General features: G+C 36.6%; 1 protein-coding gene across 1 annotated transcript in view; it reads right to left on the bottom strand.

Moving 5' to 3' along the window:
- Positions 1–17,568, bottom strand: part of LOC140156004 (RCC1 and BTB domain-containing protein 1-like) — a 54,587-nt gene extending 37,019 nt beyond the window's left edge. Inside the window, exons 1-7 of the mRNA XM_072179063.1 lie at positions 17,353–17,568; positions 10,573–10,796; positions 9,217–9,355; positions 8,570–8,720; positions 7,473–7,563; positions 1,191–1,258; positions 169–276 (exon numbers count right to left, since the gene is read on the bottom strand). Of these exons, the coding sequence (XP_072035164.1) occupies positions 169–276; positions 1,191–1,258; positions 7,473–7,563; positions 8,570–8,720; positions 9,217–9,355; positions 10,573–10,735 (720 nt within the window). The 5' untranslated portion in view covers positions 10,736–10,796; positions 17,353–17,568. The remainder of the gene's footprint in view (positions 1–168; positions 277–1,190; positions 1,259–7,472; positions 7,564–8,569; positions 8,721–9,216; positions 9,356–10,572; positions 10,797–17,352) is intronic.
- Positions 17,569–17,749: the final 181 nt, after the last annotated feature.

Here is a 17,749-nt window from a genome sequence, read left to right as displayed (position 1 = left end):
ATGTGATGCAAGAATATGTTGCATTCAATACTAAAAATTGAATATTTTTCTATCTAAATTCTTATGTAACCGCCCATTTACGGGACACTTTGTATTAATTGGAATGCAATCTAATTGTCTAGTAGATAGTAATTAGTCATTATTCATTATTCAGTGAGTGATATTTACCTGTGATACTACCACTCCTTGTAGACTGGATACTCTGCATGGACTAGGCTGGTTCACATTATTGCCTAAACCTAACTGACCATTGCCATTGTAACCCCAACCAAATACCTGAAAAGACAACACACACATATATAAACCAAATATGAAACAAAAAATTTTCATCATACATTCCAACCTCTGGTATAAAACTACAACAGGTCTAGGAAATAGCTGGTTCAGTGAAATACCATGTAAGTGAATTATGTATAATTCTGTATTGATTGTCAAATATGGTAAAAGTCACACAAAAATACCTGCCATGAAATGGTCCCAAATACACTAGCAGTCACCCGTCTTTTGTGATTCGATTTGTAAGTGGAGTGAATGAAAAATTGTGATTTCTTAGACTAGCCTACATGTATGTTGGACTTACATAATTAGCACTTGGTAGGCAGAAATGCAAAGATTTTTCTTTAGTCTTTCTTTCAATAACAAAATTAAAGTTCTAACATGCATGCATGTATGCATGGCATGTTCAGTGTTCAGAGGAATGGAACAACAGAAGGTGTGATTGCATACTGTGTGCTTGAACATCGATATCATATCAGAATCACAATGTGCTACCCAATCTTGACCTTGCTTTTATTATTTTATAATAAGGGATATCAATGTTCACCCCATCAATGGCAGAAACATGCCAATTAAAGGAATGGTCTACAGGCTATGTTTGAAATAGGGCGTATCATCACTGTGTGCTAAATCATGGAAATAGCAGAATCAAGGTGAAATAGCAAAAACTTTTCAGCCTAAATCAAGGGGCAAATCATCAGAAGGTCACACATAGTTCTATGGGACAGGAAAGTATTAAAGTCTAAGGAACCAATGTCAAAAGCATGTGCTATAGGGGATACATCAATGGATTTCTGGGAAGTTTTTCCACAGTCGCAGGAAAGCAACCAGTTAACAATGTTGGCGATTTGTGCGTGTAGCAATCACACCATGTACTGGTATGGGCTTGTTACACCTGCTGTGTGTTTACTTACCTCCCCACTATCTATTAATGCTAAAGATGATGTCTGACCACAAGCTACTGAAACAACTCTTCTACCACCTAGAGAGATTGAAAAAGAATTAACAGAAAAGGGACAAGATATCAGTTATCCCTACATGATTGTGTAGTTAAAGCCATAATGTGTGATTTGCTTTACAGCGACGCCCTCCATTTTACTCGGATTTCTACTTTTTGCATAATTATAATGCCCAGTGGTGTACTAAAATACCACGTAAAAGACTAAGCCTGAAGAGCTTTAATAACAGTAAAATTTAACTTTTTATATTAAAACCGGGTCGACCCGGTTTTATTCAGAGTTCATTGATCGATTGCTTGCTAACATCTCCCGTGGATGCCCAGCTTATGTGTACACACGTCGAGCGCGATGCTCCGTGCAGTCAGGCGTGCAGTATTACATGTTGCGATCGGCGAGCGTAGTACACGCATTGAAGGCACTGGACTGAAATCACACTTTTCTTCGTTATAACTCATTAATTTTGGCTCGAAATTAAAAGGTGATAATGTGATCAGTGAAAACAAACATTTAAATAGGAATCTATTCTTTTTGCAAATCATACATTATTGCTTTAATCAGATTATCCTGTGGTTTGCAGTGCACTGGCCAATAGGTCAGGATTGAAAGAGATCTCAGGTCACATACACAAATGGGTGGGTAATTTCATTTAACCTTTTGCAGTAAACCATAAGCCTAACTTGAACACACATACCAAAAATGCATTTTATGCATTAACATGTCAAGCATGTAAATTGCTCATGCCTAAAGTATTCTTTTATGACACCAAAATACTATGATTTTGCAAATGGTTCTTTGGCCTTAACTTGATATAAAGAATACAGCACAAAAAGTCATCATGCTCTTCTACCATATACCAACTTTGAAGATAACCAGCTGTTGTGTATAGGCAATATTGTGGATTATTGATTTTGATACCCAACCTTAAATCCAACCGTAACAAAAACCTTACTGTACAGCAGGACTGTTGGTCCAACCCATAGGCATATTAAATGAGTGAAAACGTCAGGGAGAAACTGGTCATTTCATTGTTTCTGAGGCCCTGGGCTAGGCCAAAATTTGGAGGCCCCAAACGCACTGTGAGGAAGGCATGTGCACTCAAGCGGCCAAGTATTATGCATTCTTAGTTAGTGGATGTGGTTTCAGGGACTTAGCTAGGATTTCGAAGTTGCCCGTCTTTTGAAAAATAGTGCCTGTCCAAAATGGTCAGTAATGGTCTAAAATAGTCCAAAAAGATGGATGGATAGTTCGCTAGCTAAGACCATGTGTGGTTTAACTTGCATAAAAGCCAGTGGTTCCTAGCTGTCATCTATGACATGATAGAGGATAGTGGCCATGTTGTTGAGGATTTGTCAAGGCAGGTATGCGTCATATCAAAATGATTGGTACCCAACCATTTCCCATGATTTTGTACAAGACTGACACATCAAAAGGTAATATCAGAAAATCCTAATAAACATCTCAAAAAAAGTAACTAACCCCCCTTAAATAATGACCATTATTCAAAAACGGGTGATTGTATTACAAATCTGTAAAATGCTTTGGAGGCAGAATTTATTTCTGCACATTTTGACACCTCATTTGTAACAATTGACTAAATATTGACGTCACAGCGTACATTTAAATCAATGTATCCCAAGATTTGAAAGTTGCAGTAAATTCTATTGATTTTGCATTCAGTGTAATGGAAGGAAATCTGTGCAATGACATCTGAGTGTTTTTGTATTGTAAAAATTTGTATGTAAGTGCAACTTTCAAATCTGGACCTCACTACATTAAATTGACCGGTGTTTTATTGTTTTCTGGCTATCGTATCAAATAAGGTGTCAAAATACGCCGAAATAAATTCTGCTTCCAACGCATTTTACAGATTTGTAATACAATAGCCCCTTTTTGAATAATGACCATTATTTAAGGGGGGTTAGTTACTTTTTTGAGATGTTTATATAGATTGATATTATAAGGCAAAAAACAATTTCTGACCATTTCAAGATGATCCATGGAAAACAGGTTTTTCACTAAATATCAAAACTGATGGGTACCTAACGTGTAGCGGTGTCAGTAAAACACCCAACACCGCCACCGAAAATAAAACACCGAAATAACCGGGTCAACCGAAAATGAATGACTGGCATGTCAGGCTTCAGAACGTCACATGCAATCAATGATGGCAAGTGTAAACACCGTCGAAATCACCGTACTCGACAGACTGATTATTGATTTCTGATTCACTTCTGCCGATCATTATAATAGAGTAGGCATGCCTCCTGTACAAACAAAGTAATTTGGGAGGCCAAAATACGCACCTTGAATTTTCAAATACGAAAAAAAACCAAAAACTTTGAAACCGCAAATTTATGTTTTGCCAAATAAATACCCCGGATAAATACCCCTTTCGTCATGCTCAAATCCTTGAAAGGCTACATTTTACCCTCATAAATAAAGTTGCATTTCCCTCACATCTCGCAAAACATTTCTTACCTATTTAGATATATATATTTTCCACCAAGATCGTTGTTTATATCCTGGGAATTGTCTATCGTTGTTATTCTAAATTCTGAAATTATCAGGTAATTATCCTGGCACGAATTCTACCAAATCAAAACCGGGATAAAAACACGTGTACGGTACTTTCCCACACATCGCGCGGTCTAAATATAGATTGGGGTTTGACCTGACCTAGATAATCTAGCGACCCTGGAAGCAAGTACCGTCAGCTGGACCAACTGAATAGATGAGAATATTTTTCGTTGTTTTAAATATCCACAATAACAAGAGAAGTAAATAATACACTCAGACATCATTTTAACATACATGTGTTTCTTTCTTTTTTTCATAATACTATAAAAACAAAACTAACAAACAAACAAAAATGCTGTGATTATTTAAAAAAAAAATCTAATTCAAACCTGAGAATGGAAAACTTTGATTTAAAAACATTATACGCAAGCACAGCACATGACAGCAGTGCCATAAATTGAAATAAATAAATAGATAATCAAAAACAAAAACAAAAAACAGATGAATAAATAATTACTAAAAAACGGCCTAATTTTTCAAGAAAACACGCAAGGCATTGTGAAATTGAGAAAAAGAAAGATAAAGAAACACGGCAAGGACTCAATTTTTTTTAAAATTTCGTTAAAATCATGCATGGATTTATGATCACATTGCTACAAAAAAAATCAATGTATCAAAAATAATAATAATAATATTAAATAATAATAATAAATAAAAGCATACTAATTAACAAAAGCTACGTAAACATGTTGAATATTGTGTTCTAAAAATTGATCATCATGCAGATGGACCTCATTAATCCATTTAATTATTTGTCCGCCAGTATTATTTTTCTGACGACAAACATTTCATATTTATAGAATATCGAGGTAAAAAGTTCCCCATACTTTCCCGGTCCCACACTCACAGCGGAAAGGTAGACTATTGCTCATGCTGTAAGAATTTTCCACTGTGGGAATTTTCCATATAAAAAGTATCTTGACGTTTGTTTGCCTAATTAATTATTCATGAGCTCATCAATTGAAGCATTGGGATGTCTAGGGATTTTCCGTTCAAAAAAGGGGGAAATCCCTTGGTTTGTCTTGGTATATTAGCTTTGTCACGCCCAATATTTCCATATTTGGGTATTGTTGACATCATCAAACAACAGGCATCCAAATCTGACCAATCACAATCAAGATCTCTAAATGATACGGGCGCCCGCCCTTGCTTACTAAATAAGTCAACCCCGCCATGTGGTCTTCTGTGGGAATATCCCTATCAGGGCCTGGCTTGGAGCCGGCCGCCAATGCATTTGAAACTTTTGAGTGACTGTTCGCCGTGACTAAAAACCATGCGCTATTTTAGCACTCTGTGAATGGTAAACAATGACATCGGGAAGAGGCTAGACGTGGACTGGAAGAATTGATAACTCGTGAATAATTTTCCGATTTTCAGAGCAAGTTTGCACTATTATTTTTAATTTATTTTTGTTTGTTTTTTTTTTGTGGGAATGGTCTGGGAAAATCAAAGGAATATTTGAGTATTGTTTGACATTGTGATTTGTATCTTTTTGAGAGTGTCACTTTTTGTTTTTTGTTTTTTTTTTTGGCTCTCGTGGTTCATTTTATACCAGGGCGATTCTAGAGAGTTGGAGGGCGAATCGCCCATCGTGTGATGGATGCCACCGCGGTGTCCAGGATTTTTTCATGCGGGGGGCTCAGAGGGGCTTTCAGAGTTATGCAGCAGGGGGCTTAATGGCTAAAAACGGCTGATTTTACATGATTTTTAACAAAGTGCGGGGAGCTACAGCACCCAAAGCCCCCCCCCCCCCCGGACATGCCACTGAACGCTGCCTGTATTATAATAATGTTTTGTAATTGTAAACAGCTCATAATCAACACAAAATCGATTGCCGTGCATGAATACACGGTCTTGTCGGACCGTCGCTTTGAGAAATTTAGCGATCTCAAGTGTGATTCCAAGTAAGAACCCGGGGTAAGAACTCTCTTTTAAAAACATCAAAAACCGCCGATGGGCGACTGTGTTTAACTTACTTTTGAGAAACTTAGCGATACTCAAGTGTAATTCCAAGTAAGAACTCAATTTTAAAAACATCGTATTAAACATAAACATCAAAAAACACCGATGGGCGACGGTGTTATTAAACTTACTTTGGTGTCTACCAAACCATCAAAATTTTCGGTGTACACGGTGTATAACGCTTTGATCCACCGTCGAGTGGGTGCTTCAATAGCACCGGTATTATTCGGTGTACCGAAACACAGCTACACGTTATGGGTACCACCAATTATTTTGATACAGCCTGTGTGTAGCTTGCTGTATCTAGAGTATAATATGAGAACAGCTTTGCACATTTTAAAATAAGGGGAGTTTTCATGACGGTAACTTAATATTTGCTAAATGAAACAGTGTTTGATTGTTAAAATAATATTTAACTGATTATTAATTATTTTAAACTGTTGTGATTTGGTAGTTCACAGCATTTTACTTAATAGTGAGCTTTGGCAAAAACTGCATTGCTCAATTCATAGCGGCGTGTAGAAGAATTAAAATATCACAGATATACTTTTATAGGTGCTGCGGTTCTTGAGTTACGTTGTGAAGAGGGCTGAAACAACAACACTTTTGTAAAACGTACATAACTAATTAACAACAATAAATTAAGCAAGTTTGCAAAGCATACGATTTGTAGAATGAACTTTTGAAAACATCAAGATGTTAATTTTCAATAATATATTGATCTAGATAATGAAAATCGATTTTTAGGTTGCTTTGACCAACAAAACCTCGTCTACCCTTAACTGACTAGAATGAGAATCATAGGAATTTTTGTTTTCTTATAGGTAAGTCTGATATAATATTGCACCTACCTATTCTCTATAGTAAAAACTTATAGTAAAATAAATCCTTTCACTTATTCCTTAAAAAGTGTCAAAACGTACTGAAAAATCTATGGAATTTGTTCTTTTAACCCTCTTTAATACCCCATTAATTATACGAATGTAAATTAAGTGTTTCAGCATAAATTTGTATACTATAATGGCCATAGAAATAAGCTACATCCTTTCTATCAAAACAGAAATTTTTCTAACAACATGTGGCTTCTCTTTTATGAAATCTTGATAATTTCCTGTTGCTTAATTAATGGATCCTAATCTATTTATAGCTACACTGGGTAATGTCATATAATGTCACTACAAATTTACTTCAATATTATTGAATCCTAAAAACAAAAGTATGATGAAGCTATAGATATTAAATTTGCACATGTTGTAAACTTTTTTAGTTTGCTTACTATCAGTTATGCTTGCAATGATACTGTTTTGGAGCAAAGTGTCAGAACAAATTAAAAAGCTATCACTCTGCTCAGGAAGGGTCCTTCTTACCAATACTGGTCTCTTGTCCAGATTAACATGTAATATTTGACATGATCTGGTCCATGAAGGCCAAAGGAGGCATTTTTGAAAATTGAGTTACTATAATTATTACCTTATTATACAAACAATAGGCAACCACAAACTAAAAACACCAAAGGTTTAGCATACTTGGTTCTAAAGTTACACAGTTTTGTGATGTCTATTTTCTTATGTATTTTATTGTTTTTGTACTCCATATTTTTGCCTTTGTCAATTTCAAATTTGCTGCCTTTGGCGTCCATGGACCAGATTGTCACATATTAGAAGCAAATGAAAAAAAATACATGCAATAAAAACTTACTTAATAGTGAGGAGACTTTTCTTGGTGTGTTGATATTTGATGTAGCACCTGATCCCACTTGTCCACAATTGTTATAGCCCCATGCATATACCTATCAGAATGAGGAAATATAAATGTATGTAAGTTATGTGTCATCATCTGTTTTCTGTCAGACTATTCAGTGATGCATTGTGATCATGAGCGCAGTGCCAATATAACTCTTCACTTGTCAACTCTGATATGGTAAAATAAGAGGATGTTTCATTTCATTTCAGGACATAAATAGTTTATGGTGAAAATGTTTAATAATTTTAAAATAAACAGTTTATGGCGGAAATCTAAGCGTACATGTTTGGATTATCAAATTGCATTAAAGCCTGGAAATTTTCGCCTAATCAATGAATTACAATCAATTAGTTTATACCTTGCTGCATTTTATTTTCTAAAGAACTATGAACAATTAAAAAATCCTTAGAAAACAACAGTCAGGGTCTCCAGCTATTTCAATGTTAGTGGAAATGGAATATTGACATCTTAATACATAATAGAGAGGCATTTCTTTTCTTAAATGGCAATACAGAGCAACCATCACTTCTCCCACTGCAGTTTTCAGTTCTAAACAAACTGGGCTTACCTCTCCCCTGTCAGTAAGGACAAGAGTATGGTGGCTGGGCTTACCTCTCCCCTGTCAGTAAGGACAAGAGTATGGTGGCTGGGCTTACCTCTCCCCTGTCAGTAAGGACAAGAGTATGGTGGCTGGGCTTACCTCTCCCCTGTCAGTAAGGACAAGAGTATGGTGGCTGGGCTTACCTCTCCCCTGTCAGTAAGGACAAGAGTATGGTGGCTGGGCTTACCTCTCCCCTGTCAGTAAGGACAAGAGTATGGTGGCTGGGCTTACCTCTCCCCTGTCAGTAAGGACAAGAGTATGGTGGCTGGGCTTACCTCTCCCCTGTCAGTAAGGACAAGAGTATGGTGGCTGGGCTTACCTCTCCCCTGTCAGTAAGGACAAGAGTATGGTGGCTGGGCTTACCTCTCCCCTGTCAGTAAGGACAAGAGTATGGTGGCTGGGCTTACCTCTCCCTTGTCAGTAAGGACAAGAGTATGGTGGCTGGGCTTACCTCTCCCCTGTCAGTAAGGACAAGAGTATGGTGGCTGCCACATGCTATTTGTACAATTCGACAGCCGCTGATTCCAGCAGACAGTTGACATGGAATTAAGCCCTGATTGGTTGACCCATTGCCAAGCTGACAGTAGCCATTATGACCCCAACTGTATTGATGAGAAAGAGAAAGAATGATTTAAGGCAATTGCGATGGCGGGAGCCATATTCTCCAGTTTAGGTAATTTATCTAAACAAAAGCACTAAGTCTAATGATCTACTTTATAGAACCCATACCTTTCCTCTTGTGTGTCTGCTTTGTTTGTCTCAATATTTGAGTGCAAAAACTGCTGGGTCATGCTCCCCTCCAACCCACCTTAACACTATTGCAATTGTGAATTTTGTATAATATTTCAATGTGAATGGCAATTTGGTCCACTATTTTTGACTTTCATCTTTCTGCTTCTGTATAAAATTATTCCTCTAGAGTAATATAAATATTGATGGGAAGTTGTGAAAACTACTGGTCCAGGTGAGGTGTTGGCTGATTTTGACTATTTCCTGATGTGCCAGCGAAAAAAACAGTGACAACATTAGTTCCCACCACTATATATAAAAAGATTTGAACACATCCCTTAATGATCACTTATTGGGTTTATATCACACCTGTAAATTTCTCCTGTATCTGTGGCTGCGACTACATGAGGTCCACTACCGAATGACAGCAAGCTCACTCCTTTCTTGCACAGTAACTCAATCTTCTTTGGAACCAAAGTGCTTTGGACATCACCTAACCCCAAACAACCTGCATTTTTGTGGAGAAAAAAAAGGGTATGTCATGTATAAATATTATGTCTACACAGAAAAGGGCATATTGTGTTTAAGAAAACCCAATGGCTTAGCCGGTTCATCTGTATTAGCAGTTGAAATAATAAACCCTGTATTCAATTCTTTGAGTTGTCTTTAGGTGTGGTTTGAACTGTTTGGACCAGTATTGCTGTTTCTTATATTCATGATTACAAACAGTTACAGGAACAGTATTATTTGCCTTATGGATAAAAATGATGTTCATCGGCTTTTAGATTAGCATTGTAAAAAGCCATTGAAATGACAAAATATCCGTGTTCAAACTTTGCTATAGAGGTTGTGCATATGACGTATCATACTGTAAATATGGCGGACTACTCAAATGCATTCAACAAAAGCATGATTGCAATCTACCGCGACAGTTCTTCTCACAAAAATGCACTACGATCAAATAGGTTGATGACAACATTTGATTGAATGGACTGCACTGCACCATGATTATGGTGAAGGACACCGGTTCAAATTCTTTGTTTGGAGCCAATCCATAATTTTAACCTCTATAGGCCTACACAGCACATTACAAAATGTATGTCTTCCGGAATATTGCTAAAGTGATAAAAAGGATGATCTTCATTTTCGGAAGGGTGGGATTTTGAATCAGTTGTTATTCTATTCATCTGTGGTAACAACGTATGTGTACATTATGCCACATTCGTCTTCTAAATGCATTTTTTGCGGCTTTCAGCAGCCTTCTATATCATCTTCAGAGGTGCAAATTTCAATGTAACTGAAAAGAGGATTGCAATTTTGATTCTCACCAGAGAATTTTGAGATAATCAATTTTCGTCTAGAATTAACCCACATGTTGTTTACTGATATTTTTACACAAATCAATTTTGATTCTCACAAACCAATTTATAATGAAAGACAGAGATAAAAAGACTAAATTGCGTCTGACATCAAGGCAAAGCAGCACCATGATTGGTTGCCGACCTGCACAGTATGGCATTTTCTGTCTATTTGTCAGAATGTTAGACGCGAACTAGTCTTTTTTTTATCTCTGTCTTTCATTATAAGAGAATAAGTGCGAGAATTAAATTGATTTTCTGATTCATGCCAAAATTAAATCCCCGAAAAATAAAATCAGTTTGTTAAATTTCTTTTTCGGATCTGGTTTACAAACTCGATAAAATTAAATAATTTTCTTGTACTCACCATTATGGTTGTTTCCCATAGCATAAATGTCTCCATCCTTTGTGATAAAGATAGCTTCATTACCAACATTGCCAAACACACAAGCTAGAACAATACTGTTGAGCAGATCTTCTTCCAAAAGACTAAATATAGGCCACTTGGCCACATCATAGACATTGGTCATTGTCTGCTTGAATATCAGGTTCAAACACACAGGAACCTCTGCTACTTTAATGTTCTCCAGACTATATATTGAAAAGAAAAAAAAAACATGAAAAGGTTATTGATCATCCCTGTTGTACCAGTTTACCTTAAATATGTATACAAATGTGGACAGTGTAATCAACAAAAGGAAGGAATTAGAGGCGACTGGTTGTTGACTTGTTAACATTGCCATCACATAAGTTCTACCAAAGAATTTGTAGGTACAAGGTGAAGTGTAGAGAGCCGAATTTAATAGAAATATATGACCGTACATGGCGAATGAGCAGTAAATTCCTCCCCGGTCAATTTTGTTTTACTTCGTGTTTAGAAAATATACATCATAAGCTTTAAAATGGTATATCATTTGACTTCAAACGATATCCAGAAGCGGGGCTATGGTTTGTTAAACTTTGCTCCTTCAACAAAATGGTAGCTTTTTTCGTTTCTACTTGTGTCTCATTTTCCACATTGCTGGCAATAAATATCAAACAGTCATAATTGGCGGTCATTTCAAATCATCCCCAAGTCAACGAGGTTTACGAAAGTTCTCTCATTGTTAATTGTTGGTAATACATACCTATACAAAATACAATGCCTGGTAACCCACCACTTGAACAGGATTTAGCCAAAGAAAACAAAGACCAGAGCTATTAAATATTAGAAGCTTACATTGTATTATCCATTTCCACTTCCACAATAGGATTATTGATTGGTGTTTGACTATCAAAATGAGATAGATGTCGTGCCAGCTAGAGTTACAGATGAATACGACCTTCATACTCATTTTACACTGTAACTCAAAATACAATTTAGGGAATTTACGGCTCATTCGTGCTGTACGGTCACATATGGTTTTGACTGTCTTGTTGGTAGAGGAGTTATATGCAGAAGCAGACATGCCAACTTTGAAATCCAGATTTTTTTTTAAATATGCACCTTTTGCATACCTGCCAACCCCAGAAACCCCTAAAGTAGAACACATAATTGCAAGGGAGCACTTGTGCGACCGAGCATGTAACGGCCGGGGTCCAGGGGCCCACCTTACGAATTTGCAATCAAATTTGGCAATACCAAAGAACCATTCCATCAAAGTAATAAATCAATGCAGAAAGATGCTGGGCCAGAGCCAAAATTCCCGTTTGTGGCGGGACGGAATTTTGATAGGCCTTTTAAATTGTAGCTCTGTGACTGTTTATTTTATGGATTCTTCATGTTCTTAAAGGGGCATTTCGTGATCCACAGCCTCATCCCCCCCACTTTTCTCAAAAAAAGTTGAGATTTTTATATCACTGGAAACCTTTGGCTACATAATGTTTATGTACAAAATATTTCTTGCAGATTAATTAGTTTAGCAAAGATATCGTGAAATTTGAATTTCGTTCTGGTGCACCAGAACGAAATTACAACGTATTGTCTATGGAGCAGTGTAATACACATAATCATGCATAACTCATAAGCATAATATCGGAATCAACTGAAATTTTGGGAATATGCTTTTTTATGGATATGTACTGAAAAATGTCATAAAAAGAGCTAGGATGCTAGGATCACGAAATACTCCTTTAATATAAACAAGTAAGTTACAGACTACATTCACACACAAGAAAAATAGTCCAAAAAATCAACATGTTGCCACGGTAACACAAATTCATTGATGTGGCGGGACGGAATGATAAACTTCATGTATTTGTGAACACAGTACATTTGTTGAATTTTTATCAAAAGTACTGGAATAAAACATTTGCTTCTAACATTGGTATTAACTCTATCCTTCTTTTGTTATGGAAGGAATTATAAAATTTACCCCCCTCTTTATAGTACGTTCATCAATTTTTAAAAATCATGTCAATGTGGCGGGACGGAATTTTGTCCACCATGTCAAAATCAAGAAAAAAAGCAATTGAGTCACTTTAAAACTAACAAAATTGTCTTTTCTTTCACTTCCAATGAAAAATTATTGCAAAATATTGACTGAGAAAGAAATTTTTCATCCCTTCCTGAACTTAAAAAATCATCTCAAAATGTGGCGGGCCATGTTTTACACCATAGACCCTGAAAATAGAATTATTGCTGGCATCCTACCACAAAAGGCCTGAAATAGAAGAAGTTGAAATGGCTCTGAGTCTAGCAAAGTTGATGAATTCAATTTTTGTGTACTAATGTTTATTACCATAATAGTTGATATTTTGGAAAGTTTTGACTAAAATTTTTTTTTTCGTCCCTTCCGGAACGTAAAAAAATCACCTCAAAATATGGCGGGACAATTTCTTTATTTTTGCAAATTCCACTGAAATTTTTTTTAGTGCTGAAATTGTCTATACAGAATACCATAAACAAAAAAACCCTATCTTTTTTAAATATGTAGTAACATCAAATTTAACAATTCCGTCCTGCCACACTGAGAGGGCGCTACAGGTGTATTTTATTGCTTGCATTCCAAAATTTACGGGCAAATTTTACTTTTTTTTTGCCAATTCATAAACTTTGGTCAGTAGTCTATTAAACCAGAGGAGAATTCACTCCTGTGACAATTTCTCATTTTTAGGTTTCGAGTGATGACCATTTTTGGCTCTGGCCCTGCTTCCTTTATGAGTTATCACTCATTGAAACTGCTACTTTGCTATACTTTACAGGAAAGCGGCCATCTTAAAGTTGTCATATTTCCTTAATTACATGACTAATCAACCTGATTTACGGATATGTGATGCACAGTTGAAAAGTAATTATGAAAAGATTTGGTGACCTCAGTCGACCTTTGACCTTGTATGCGACCTTTGACCTCGCAAAATTGGATAAAGTATGTAGACCAAACAAATTGGAAACGTTGGGTTGTGTTACTTCTAATGTTGTTAGAAGCATGCTTTGTTAAAACTTTCAAGTTCAGAAAATCTTTGATCATCTGAATCATCATCTGAATCATCATCATCATTATACTATAGTATCAGTCGGTAGGCCTAACATCTGGTTTTGTTGTTTTCAAAAAAACCAAAAAACCAGTTTAATGCCAATGTCTAGTGTTGGCCGATCCAACCCAAGATCGGATCTGCCGATCTCCGATCTGAAAATTAGCAGATCGGGCCGATCCGATCCCGATTCAGATTCCTTAATGTTATTCTACAACCAGTACAAGTTCATTCAAGTCGGGCCCCAGTAATGTTAACGGTCAAAGCTTAATTCCCCAAACCTGTAACTATGTAATATGATGACCGTTTTTAGAGGTTTTTCATGTCAATATCAACCCAAATAAAATACCATTTTACACCCCAAGTCTAGGCCCGGTAAAACCCGTGATTTTTAAGGCAAAATCTGTGAGGTCATTTGACAAAAACGTGATTTCCGTGATGTCACAAATTCAACCAAAACCGTGAAAACACGTGTGAAAATACCGAATGCGTGATTTATTCCGTGCCTAAAATAAACATGACTAATTTTCAAAGCGGAAAATTAACTTGTTTTGCCGACAAGTTTAGATCACCACGTATTTTTAAAAAAAAGCTTACATTCTTGCCTCATCATCATGCTTTAAAACGGTTCCATCTGAAGCTGGTAGATAAAACGTAACATTCTGTCTATTTCCAGAAACCCATCTCAAAATAATCCAGTTGAAAGCTTGACATTTGCGTTTTCCAATAAAAATTAATTCCAAAACTTTCCGTGTCTGTTGATTTTCTGTGTGAATTTATATTTCTTTTAAATGCAGTAAGCGTGCATCATCATGCTTTTTTCGTCAAGCTAGCTGTTGCGCATGTGCATGAACTTGTTTGATGCGGTCGAAGCAGGATGAGCCGTGGTCGGTCGCAATCATGAGCTCAACTTTGGCACCGACCGCCCAAACCGCGCGACATGAGTGCAGACAGCGGCAAATCATAAACAAAAGGGGGGGCACAACTTGGACCGTAATTAACCTGAGAATTGGGTCACGATTGTAAACAAACACTCTACACAGAAGACAGCGGCGAATCATAAACAAAATTGAAAAGGGGACACAACTTGGACCGTAGTTGACCTGGGAATTGGGTCATGATAAAATGTTATTCAGCCAAGGAATGTTGTGGTTATTGTAAACAAAACATTCTATACAGAAGCGTGTTATCTTTATTTACATTTTAATTTTTAATGTGTTCAAACTTCAATATTTATTTTACTTTGTTTGAATTCAGAATATTAAGATAGTACATTCATTCACGATTAAATAAATTGTTAATTGAATTTCTAACAACATTTTTTTACTGATGCTGATCAAATCAAATATACAGTCCCAGCGTTACTCACTCAGTGCCTCCGATTGTCGGAAGTTTAATCATTAATCCATTTCTCTTGATTGTTTTATTCTTCTTTCTTCTCCGCGAATCAACTTTGATTTGCGTGTGTACCAAGTTAGGCGAATCACTGCGCGAATTGATTCAATGACCCTGCAGCTAAATCAGCTCCATATCGATATTATATAATAATTTATGCATATGACGTATTGGGGAATACCGCGGAATTCCCATCCTGATTGGTTGTGCAGAGTTGTTTACAGAAAGAATTCACGTGTTAGGAGATTAAGAGATGAAATCGTCCGTGTGAGTAGGAATAGCGCGAATGTGCGCGATTCTAAAAATAACATGCCCTCAAATTCACCTTGGGAAACCCGACATTGAAGGGCGCACATGTCGAGTGTTAAAGTGTTTACAAATTTTTCCCAGGGACGCACTGTACAGTCGGGAGTGTTGTCACTGAGTGGATAATATTATAAAATACAGTATGAAACGACATGATTCTTGCGGTGGTAACAACGTTTTTGGAAATATATTGGCATTAAATAGTAGTAATGTTACATAAGAAAGTAATGGTAAGCTTAAAGAATTGTTGTGTACTTTTATTACTGTCAAGTTCAGAGATCGGTAAGCTAGATCGGCAGCTGATAGCTCATCTGCCGATTCAGATTCAAGGCCGATGCAGCCCATATCGGCACCGATCTCCGATTCACAGATCGGGATCGGCCAACACTACCAATGTCAATTAGAAGACTGTACTGGGTATAGCAGTTGTCTATGCATGGTTAAAGAAAAACATTAAAAATATTAATGTGCCACTGCGTGTACCATTGAGAAAACAAAGTCGGAAAGCATCTTGCAGGCTTATTCTTTTGCAGACCTAAATAGTTAACTAAATATCTCCAGAAGATGCTTATTAAAAAATATTAATGTGCAAGAAAAATCCGCAAGTCAGGAGAAAATTATTTTGGAAACCATCTTGTAGGCCTATAAATATTTCTTTAATGTGCATGCATCGTGCGAAAGTCGGAAGTTAAAGGAGGTCGGAAACCTTCTTGTAGGCTTATTCTTTTGCACCAATAGAGATATTTAGTTAACTAAATACCTTCAGAAGATACAGCATTAGGTGGTTAATAAAAAATATTCTATTACTCTTACGACCCATTATTCAAAATCGCGCACTGTGATTGGTTAAAACATGTCACGTGAGAGCCCATTATTCTGCAATAATGGGTCAAGCGCCGTAACACATTCTACGCACAGCATTACGTTTGATTCTGCGTGCAATATTTCCGCGATATGCGCTGTCATTTACTGTCGTCACGCTCCACTTTGAAGTAAACAACTTAAAATATTTGTGCGAAAAATGATATTTTCTATTTAATTAGCACTATTTTCTGGTAATAGAATAGAAATAAAGGGTGCAGCATTATCACACGCATAATAATGTGTCCTCGGCAGTAAAAGCGTTTAAATAATGGGTTCGGCTGCGCTTCACCCATTATTTACGTTTTACTGCCTCGAATTTTTATATTTGGGTGTAAAGGATAATGCATTACCCTTTATTTCTTAATTAATGTGCATGAAAAATCTGCAAGTATAGAAGACAATTATTTCGGAAAGCATCTTGTAGGCCTATTAAATATTTCTTTAATGTGCATGCATGGTGCGAAAGTTGTTTCTGTAGACAAGGGGCAGTCTTTAGTGAACGGCTCTTTTCAGAGCCACCAAAACCTTTAAAATTAGCAGATAGGTGAGATCTGCTTGTTCTGTTGACAAGCCCAGGGGCAGTCTTCAGTGAACGGCTCTTTTCAGAGCCATCAGTAGGCAAGGCCGCAAGGGCGGTCTACATGTCTCATTCTTAGGTACTTTGTCCTGAAGAAGTCAGAGCTACTCCTGACGAAAGCTTGACAGTTCTAAACTTGTCCGATGGCGAACCCGCTAAAAACCCACTAATTAGTAATTGTTATGAATTCCCGTCGTAATAGCCTATACCACAATTTGTATAGGTTCCTTGTACTACAGTAAAATTTAGTATTTCTTGGCCAAACTGGAACATGCGTGTTGCGTCCGACCATGTAGCGTACTAAGTAATATGCGTGTACGCAATGACATGTCATGCATGTGTACGCTTTCTTCTGTACCGCGTTATGTTCATGTGTGTTTATCGCGGAGCCACTAGCGTTTATTATAGTGTTCCAGTTTGGCCAAGCAATACTGGCATTCCTTTACTTTAGGGTTTTTTATTTTAATATTGGAACTGATTCTGATCATGACAATTTAGTACAATAATTCACAATAGTCATGATAGTCAATACCAATAAAATAATGTACTTACGTGCTTTGAATGAATCCCTAGATTCAGCTTCAGATCGATGACAAAAATGAATCACACTCCCGCACTGATTACTTGATGGCTACATGTAATTGAACTTGAGATTTTACAGATGATATCGTTCTATATCAAGCAATAAACATATCACTAATTTTTGTAAACAAAACACAGTGCAGATCCGACTGTGGTGCAGGAACCGGAATTACTCATTTACGTGACTCGCATGTTCCACTATTAATAGGGGGATGTATTTAGTTATGTCAGTACATCCAGGCTTTTATTTCATCTTTTCTTTTCGTCTAACTTTTTTTTCTTCAAAATATTCATTTAAATTTTATAGTTGCGTTTAAAATAGGTCAATAATTTTTTATTAATATTACAAAATTAGAAAGAGCTTAAT

Source organism: Amphiura filiformis, chromosome 6 (assembly GCF_039555335.1).
Source record: "Amphiura filiformis chromosome 6, Afil_fr2py, whole genome shotgun sequence".
In the NCBI taxonomy this organism is placed as follows: Eukaryota; Metazoa; Echinodermata; class Ophiuroidea; order Amphilepidida; family Amphiuridae; genus Amphiura; species Amphiura filiformis.
This window is presented reverse-complemented; position numbering and strand designations above follow the sequence as displayed.